The sequence below is a fragment of the Cetorhinus maximus genome, chromosome 23, assembly GCF_964194155.1.
Source record: "Cetorhinus maximus chromosome 23, sCetMax3.hap1.1, whole genome shotgun sequence".
In the NCBI taxonomy this organism is placed as follows: Eukaryota; Metazoa; Chordata; class Chondrichthyes; order Lamniformes; family Cetorhinidae; genus Cetorhinus; species Cetorhinus maximus.
The window spans coordinates 51129715-51138719 of record NC_135901.1 but is presented as its reverse complement, the minus strand read 5'-3'; the positions used below and the strand labels follow the sequence as shown (position 1 = coordinate 51138719).

Genomic DNA, 9005 nt, shown 5'->3' with positions numbered 1-9005 from the left:
TCCTCTCTCTTACTCTCTCTGTCACATTGAATTCTCCAGCCCAGCGAGTTCTGGATGCTCCATCATTGAATATATTTCCGGCTGAGATGGAGAGATTTTCGATCTCTCAGGGAGTCGAGGGATATGGGAAGTGGGTGGGAAAGTGGAGTTGAAACCCAAATTCAGCCACGATTGTATTGAATGGTGGAGCAGGCTCGATGGGGTGTTAGGACTTCTCTTGTTCCTATTTCGTATGTTCTTATGGAGGCCAGAGTCTTGTGTTGGCCCAGACCGGGTGGCAGGTTCCCTCCCCTGATGGACATTAGTGAACCAGTTGGGTTTTTATCACGATCCAGCAGTTTTCATGGTCACTTTTTCCCAGTTCCGGCCCCACAAATTCCCAGATTCATTCAGCTCAGTTTCACAACCTGCCTTTGTGTTTTTGTGGGTTCTCTCTCACTCCCCTTTTTCTGTTTTAAATAAATTCCACAGGGTATTAGAAGGGGAGGATTTGCAGTTGGGAAACTGAAACCAAACATCACATCCGGATTTGATGGAGTCGCCTAATTCATCTTAAACTGAGTATCTTCAGATTTTGAACATGGAAGAAAAAAGCACTGTTCAGAATGGGGAGACACGGTACACGTGTTCTGTGTGTGGACGAGGCTTCAGCCGATCATCTGACCTGACGGAGCATAAATGCAGTCACAATGGAGAGAAACCATGGAAATGTGGGGACTGTGGGAAGAGATTCAAATCCCCATTGGAACTGGGAACTCATTGGTGCACTCACACTGGGGAGAGACCATTCACTTGCTCTGAGCATGGGAAGGGATTCACTCAATTAGCCAACCTCATGGGACACCAGCGAGTTAACACAGATGAGAGACATTTTAAATGCCTACAGTGTGAGACGTGCTTCAAAAGTTCTGTGGAACTAAAGTCCCATCAACGTGTTCACGCTGATGAAAGAACGTTCAGGTGCTCTCACCGTGGGACTGGGTTCAGACGATCATCTGAACTCATGGCACACCAGCGAGTCCACACTGGAGAGAGACCGTTCACCTGTTCCAGGTGTGGGAAGGGATTCACTCAGTCATCCAGGCTGCTGCTGCACCAGAGAGTTCACACTGGAGAGAGGCCATTTACCTGCTCTGAATGTGGGAAGGGATTCAGTTGTTCATCCAACCGGCTAAGACACCAGAGAATTCACACTGGAGAGAGGCCATTTACCTGTTCCGAATGTGGGAAGGGATTCATTCAGTCATCCAACCTGCTGCTGCACCAGAGAGTTCACACTGGAGAGAGGCCATTTACCTGCTCCGAATGTGGGAAGGGATTCAGTCAGTCATCCGACCTGCTGCTGCACCAGAGAGGTCACACTGGAGAGAGGCCATTTACCTGCTCTGAATGTGGGAAGGGATTCAGTTGTTCATCCAACCGGCTAAGACACCAGAGAATTCACACTGGAGAGAGGCCATTTACCTGTTCCGAATGTGGGAAGGGATTCATTCAGTCATCCAACCTGCTGCTGCACCAGAGAGTTCACACTGGAGAGAGGCCATTTACCTGCTCCGAATGTGGGAAGGGATTCAGTCAGTCATCCATCCTGCTGAGACACCAGAGAGTTCACACTGGAGAGAGGCCATTTACCTGCTCTGAATGTGGGAAGGGATTCAGTCAGTCATCCAGCCTGCTGAGACACCAGCAAGTTCACAAGTTACTGTCGTGATGGGATTTTGCTCTTAATAACATTCAGGACTGAAATATGTTCATTATAGTGTCTTTCTGTAGACACTAATAAACTCCAGCCCACTTAGATAAAAGTCAAATAAATCAGCATTGTGTTAAACACAATGCGTTAAACCTTTTTACTATTTTTAACAAGTTAGTTCCTTTTTGATGTTAATAAACTCCAGCCCAGTTACAGATTCTGTATAAAATTGGAATAAATCAGCTTCGTGATGAATAGTTGAGTCGTTTTGATATTTCTAGCACAAGTTAGTTCCTTTTGAAGGGCTCTCCCTCTCCCCTGTCTCCTCCATCCTCACCTCCAACAACAAGTGTGAGGAGCTCATGGAGCTTCTTTGTCACTAAGATTGAGACATTCCTATCAGCTGCCTCTGCTGCTTCCCTCCCTTCCATTAGCCCACCGGGACAAACTATCTCTAAAGATCCCCCTTGTCCGAGCCTGAACTCGTGATTAAATGACAAAGGGGATGATGGTGCAAGGCAGCATTGGGTGATAATGAGACAAGGAAATCAACTAACGGGACAAGTGGAGAAACAACAGACAGGCCCAGAGGAGAGATAAATGGTAAAAGAAGAACCATTACCAGACCCTACTGTCAGAAAAAATGGGAGCAGTGGTTATGATTTGAAATTGTCAAAATGAATGTTGAGTCCAGAAGGATGTAAAGTGTCCAATGAAAGATGGGCTGCTGTTCCTCGAGCTTCCATTGAGCTTCATTGGAACAGTGCAGGAGGCCGAGGTCAGAGTGGGAGTGGGTGGAGATTAAACTGGTAAATGACCAGGACCTCAGGGTCACACTTGGAGACTGAAAGGCGATGTTCCACACAGCAGTTACCCAATTGGGAGTTAATCTCCTCAAAGTAGAGAAAACCGCACTGTGGTCAGTGAATAGACAATACTGAATAGCAAGAAGTACCAGTAAATCACTGTGCCCCTTGGAAAGTGTTTGGGGCCCTGGAATGTGGGAAGGGAGGAGGTGGACGGGTGCTGCTGCATCTGCTGTGCTTGAATGGAAATGATTCACACTGATGTTCATAAGAACACAAGAAATAGGAGCAGGGTTGGACCAAAAGGCCCCTTGAGCCTGCTCCACCATTAAATGTTCTTCCAGCTCAACCCAACTTTCCCATCCTATCACCATATCCCTTAGTGCCCAAATATTTATGGATTTCCATCTTGTCCAACATATCAAGATGGAGAACAACAGACTCAGTGCAACTATTAATCTGGGAAATGCACAAACAAGGTGCATGTGAATTACAAATTCACCTCTTCACTGCTTGGTAATCATGTTAAATGAGCTTTACACTGGCCCCATGCTGAAATCTAGTCATTCTCTGACAGGTATTCTTAATGGTATAATTAGCAAATTTAGAATGAAAAATACCCTCTGCCTCACTGTAAGGCTGAGAGACAACTTTGTAATTGATTCATCATGTCACAGACTGGCTCATTAGATCTGCTCATTTCATCTAATCTTATTTTCAGCTTGTGGGAGAATGGCTGAAACAGGGGATGGTGAATAACAGCTCGAAACCACATTCCCTCTCCCACTGCCAGAATGATCCTGACAACATACAGGAATTTGGGACAATGTGACTTTGATGCTCAGATTAGCTCTGCCTCCATATTATAGGAAGGAGCGAAGCACTGGGGATGGTGCAAAAATTATTTACTGGAATGATGCCAGAATTGGAAAATATGTCAAATTCACAAAGATTTAACAGATTGAAAAGTTTTCCTCTGGAAAAGAAAGTGAGGGATGACTTGACTAAGGCCTTTAAGATAATGAATGGGGTTGACAGGGTAGACAAGTGGAAGAGTTTTCCACTTGTAGATGGTTGAGAATAAATATACGTTAGGCATCAATAAATCTAATGCACAATTCATATGCAACTTCTTCAATCAGAGATAAAAGCAGAAAATCATGGAAATACTCTGCACATGCAGGAGAATTTGTGAATTGAGAAATAGAGTTGAGTTTTCAAGTCTGCTCACTGATGCAGTGCAGTTCTGATGGAAAGTCACAGCCCTGAAATTTAAATACATCTTTCACTCTCCACAGACACTGCCAGATCTGCTGAAAATTCCAATAGTTTGTTTTTTTATTTCAGATTTACAGCACCACCTTTCTCTAACTGTGGTTGAGAATGTAGAGCACATTGTTAGAAGGGTTTGAGATCCCAGTGTGAGCTGAAACTCATGTTGCAAAATCACACCATGAAATCACACCAGCTGAATGTGGAAATGGATTCACCTCGTTATTCCATTTTCTGACACAGCAGCACAGTCATACCTGTGGGAGACCATTCAGATACTTCATGTGTGCAACCCTTTGCTCACTGCCCAACTGCTAACACTCCAATTTGAGGTCAAAGGATTAGATCCACAATTGCTACATTCCAACTGACAAAACAGAGTTTCAGTAGTCAGAATATGGGAAGAAAAATCACTTGTCTGCGCCGCTGCTGAGACTCCAGTGAGTTCAGATCTAACTGTCAGGGTTTGTTCTGTTGTTAATTACACCCAGGACAGAACTATGGTGGAAGGGCCGTGCACTATGGTTGCCATATCAATATTAATAATTTTATTTATTGGCCCTATGGCGCCAATCATCATCGGATCATAAAACATAATTATCTTATCAGAAAAGGCTTTTCAATGGCGGTACGTTTACCCAGGATTCAGTGGGGGGCAGAATGTGCTCTATCCTCACGACAGGCGGTCGTCGCGCAGGCGCAGTAGCTGGCAGTGACTGGTACATGCGCATTGCGATCTCTGACTGGAGCATGCGCAGTACCATGTGTACCTGGAGCTGGTGGAAGACGCTGAGAAATGGCGAACACAGGCGAGTAAAAGGAGCCGGTGAGTGGGGGAGGGATGGAGGTGGCGGAGTGGGCGGGGAGGCTTCATGAAGATCCTGTGAAGGTCTGAAATCTTGAATATGAAGCTACCGATCCTGCGGTTACACCGAATGGAGAGGAGACAATTCTGACCCGCGTCTCCTCTCGGAGACAGGCCCGAGTTAACAACCGCCATCTTCACTGGGGCAATGTGCAGCAGGGCGCATGCGCGGCCATTCTGGTCCAGGTAGCAGGAGGAGAGGATGTTGTGTATTTCTATCCTGGACTGACAGGGATGGATTTTGGAAACTCCTTTTACAGGGGGTTAGAAGGGGAGGATTTACACACAACAAACTCAAACCAAGAGAAATGTTTGTCTCTTCTCAATTTCTATCTTGGACTGATGGTTAGTGTTTTTGTAAATTTCTGATACTGGATCTTAGATGTGGAGGGTTAACAGATGGGAAACTCAAATCAAACATCAATTCAGATCTGGCAGAGTCACTCGATTTGTGAGGACCTGAATATCATCGGCCTTTAAACCTGGAAGGTAAACAGTTGGCCTGTCTGTCTGTGGGCAAAGATTACTTGTAGGAGAAAGAATAATTAACTGGGGAAAGCCAACTTCAATAGGGTGAGAATGGATCTGACCCAGTAAAGTGGAATCAAAGGTTGGCAGGAGAAACTGTAATTGAGGAATGGGCTGCCTTAAAGAGGAAACAGATCAGACATAGTAATGACATATTCTTACAAATGAGGAAGGTGTGGCTAACATATCCACAGCTCACTAAATAAGAGAAGAGATTAAGATGAAGATGAATAAATCTGCCAACAGAGACATCAGGTGGCTAATACAACTGAGAGACAGGATAAAGAAAGAATATTCAGAGAGAAATTGGAAAAAGAAAGTAAGAGAAGCAAAGAGAGAGTATGAGAAGAGACTGGCAGCTAACATGGAAGGAAATCAAAACACTTTCTCTGGCTGATACCTAGTAACAGGCCGGTAAAAGGAGACAGGGGCTGGTTAGGGATTTAAACAAAGGTGATTTACCCATTGGGACAAGGGGTATGGATGAGGTATAAATGAATATTTGGCATCTGTCTTTACCAAAGATGATGCTGCACAGGTCATGGTTAAAGAGGAGGTAGTTCAAACACTTGTGATGTTTAATATTGATAAGGAGAAGGTATTATATAGGCTGTCTGATAAAGTTGACAAGGCACCAGGATTGGATGAGATGTATCCAAGGATACTGAGGGAATTCAGAGTGGAAATTGTGGAGGCACTGACCATATTATTCCAATCTTCTTCAGACCCATGAGTGGTGACAGAGAACAGGAGAATTGCAAATCATACACCTTTGTTCAAAAAGGGTGTAATGATAAGCCCAGCAACTACCAGACCAGTCAGTTTAACCTTGCGAGTGATAATTCTGGGCAAAATTAATAGTCACTTAAGCAAATGTGGGCTAATTCAGGAAAGTCAGCACAAGTTTGTTAAGGAAAAATCATGTTAAACTAACTTGCTTAAGGATTTTCAAGAGTTAACAGTGTGGTTGATGAGGGTAATGCTGTTAATGTGGTGTACATGGTCTTCCAAATGGCATTAGGTAAAGTGCCACATAACAAACTTGTGAGCAAAGTTATAGCTCATAGAACAAAATGGGCAGCAGCAACATGGGTACAAAATTAACTGAATGACAGGAAACAGAGAGTAATGATTTTTCAGAATGGAGGAAGGTTGAAAGTGGATTTCCCCAGGAGTCAGTGTTAGGACTCCTGCTCCTATGACCTAGACCTTAGTGTTCAGGCACAAGTTTGAAATTTATGGGCACAGACTGTGTAGAAGGTCCTTTCTCTGGTGGACCTTAGTGAACCAGTTGAGTTTTTGTGACAATCCAGCATCTTTCGTGGTCACTTTTTCCTCGTGCTGGCCCCACAAATTCCCAGATTCATTCAGCTCAGTTTCACAACCTGCCTTTGTGTTTTTGTGGGTTCTCTCTCACTCCCTTTTTCCGTTTTAAATCAATTCCACAGGATATTAGAAGGAGAGGATTTTCAGTCAGGAAACTGAAACCAAACATCACATCAGGATCTGATGGAGTTGCACAGTTTATCGTAGTCTGAATATCATCGGATTTTGAACATGGAAGGAAAAAGCATCGTTCACAGTGGGGAGAAACTATACACGTGTTGTGCGTGTGGACAAGGCTTCAGCCAATCATCTAATCTGGCAGGACATAAATGCAGTCCCAACAGGGAGAAACCGTGGAAATGTGGGGACTGTGGGAAGGGATTAAATTACATGGAAAGACATCGGTGCAGTCAAACAGCAGAGAGACCGTTCATCTGCTCCGAGTGTGGGAAGGGAATCATTCGTTCATCCTACCTACTGAAACACCAGCGAGTTCACACTGACGAGAGACCTTTTAAATGCTTGGACTATTGGAAGTACTACAAAAGTTCCTGGGAACTGATGTCCCAACAACGTGTTCACACTGACGAGAGACCATTCAGCTGCTCTCACTGTGGGACTGGGTTCAGGCGGTCATCTCATCTGACTGTGCACCAACGAATTCACACTGGGGAGAAGCCATTTATCTGTTCCAACTGTGGGAAGGGATTCACTCAGTCATCCATCCTGCTGAGACACCAGCATGGTCACACTGGAGAGAGGCATTTCACCTGTTCAGAATGTGGGAAGGGATTCACTGATTCATCCCATCTGTTGACTCACCAGAGAGTTCACAGTGAGGAGAGACCTTTTCAATGTCCAGACTGTGGGAAGTGCTATAAAAGTTCCGGGGACCTGGTGTCCCATCAACCTGTTCACACTGACGAGAGACCCTTCAGGTGCTCTCACTGTGGGACTGGGTTCAGGCGTTCAGCAAATCTTATTTCACACCAGCGAGTTCACACTGGGGAGAGACCGTTCACCTGCTTTGAGTGTGGGAAAGGATTCACTCAGTCATCCAACCTGCTGAGACACCAACAGGTTCACAAGTAACTACAGTGATTGAGTTTTGCAACTGAACCATGTTTCACTGGGGTCTGTTTCTGCTGATGTTAGTAAACTCCAGCCCAGTTATAGATGTTAATGTTCTGGATAAAAATAAAATCAATTAGCTTTCTATTAAATAGATGATGTTGAATCTTTTTACTATCCCTAAGACATTAGTTCCTTTTGAAGGGCTCTCCCTCTCCCCTGTCTCCTCCATCTTCACCTCCAACAACAAGTGTGAGGAGCTCATGGAGCTTCTTTGTCACTAAGATTGAGACAATCCGATCAGCTGCCTCTGCTGCTTTCTTCCCTTCCACTAGCCCACCGGGACAAACTTTCTCTAAAGATCCCCCATGTCCGAGTTCTGAACCCACATCTTTCTCCAGTTTCTCTCCCATCTCCCCTTCCTGCCCTCTCAGAGCTCACTTTGCCATGAGACCCACCTCCTGCTCCATCGACCCTATTCCCGCTAAACTGCTGATCACCCATTTTCCCCACGTTCACTGATATTAACGGTTCTCTCTCTCCTGGTACTGCCCATCTCTCCTTCAAATCTGCCATCATCACCTGTCCTCAATAAAACCAACACTTGACCCCACGATCCTATTAAACTCCCGCTCCAGCTCCAACCTCCTTTCGCTCTCCAAAGTCCTGATCACCTCCCAAATCCATGTCCACATTTCCCAGAACTCCATGTTTAAATCCCTCCAATAAGATCTCTGTCCCTGTCACGGTATCGAAATTGCTCTTCCCAAAGTCACCAATGACACCCGATGTGAATGTGACAGAGGAAAACTCCCTCATTGTCCTTCTCGGCCTGTCTGCAGCCTCTAACAACGTGAACCAAACCGTCCTCCTCCAACGCCTCTGCACTGGTGGCCAGCTGGGTGGGACATGATGAAACAATGTACAAACAATTCAAGGGCTGACTGACTTCACGAAATAACCGGGCAGACAGGGAATGTCACCGTTACAACAAGGAGAGTCTGTGGTTTCAGTGAATGAACCGACAGAAGGGTGTTGTGGAGAATCTAAGACACTCGACGTGAGTCAGCTGTGTGATGGAAAAGCAACATTAACGACAAATATGGGGATACAGGAGAGCTCCAAAGACATCTCATCGATACAAGTTTCTCCCGTATGTTTGGAGTATTTTGTAGACATTACAGCATTGATGATGATTACAGAATGAACCGTGTGCCCTTGTTTATAATTTCGATCCTGTACGTTCATGCCTATGTAGAAATGGTCTGCACCCATAGCTGGTTCCTCTGTTATTCCCCTCCCACCCCACACCACAAGTGCACTTCCTCTGACCTCCTTGCCTTTCTAGCTCCTTCTCACTGTCTCCCTTTCCATCAAAAATCAGCAAATTGTTAAAAAAATGAATGTAAAAATAATGTCTAACCTTGTAATCCCGACATTAGCA

At 44.9% G+C, this 9005-nt stretch overlaps 1 protein-coding gene across 1 annotated transcript in view; it reads left to right on the top strand.

Annotated features, from left to right (window-relative positions):
• Positions 1-835: 835 nt before the first annotated feature.
• Positions 836-9005, top strand: part of LOC144698553 (uncharacterized) — an 81443-nt gene continuing 73273 nt past the window's right edge. Inside the window, 2 exon segments of the mRNA XM_078570487.1 lie at positions 836-1662; positions 7039-7389. Of these exon segments, the coding sequence (XP_078426613.1) occupies positions 836-1662; positions 7039-7389 (1178 nt within the window).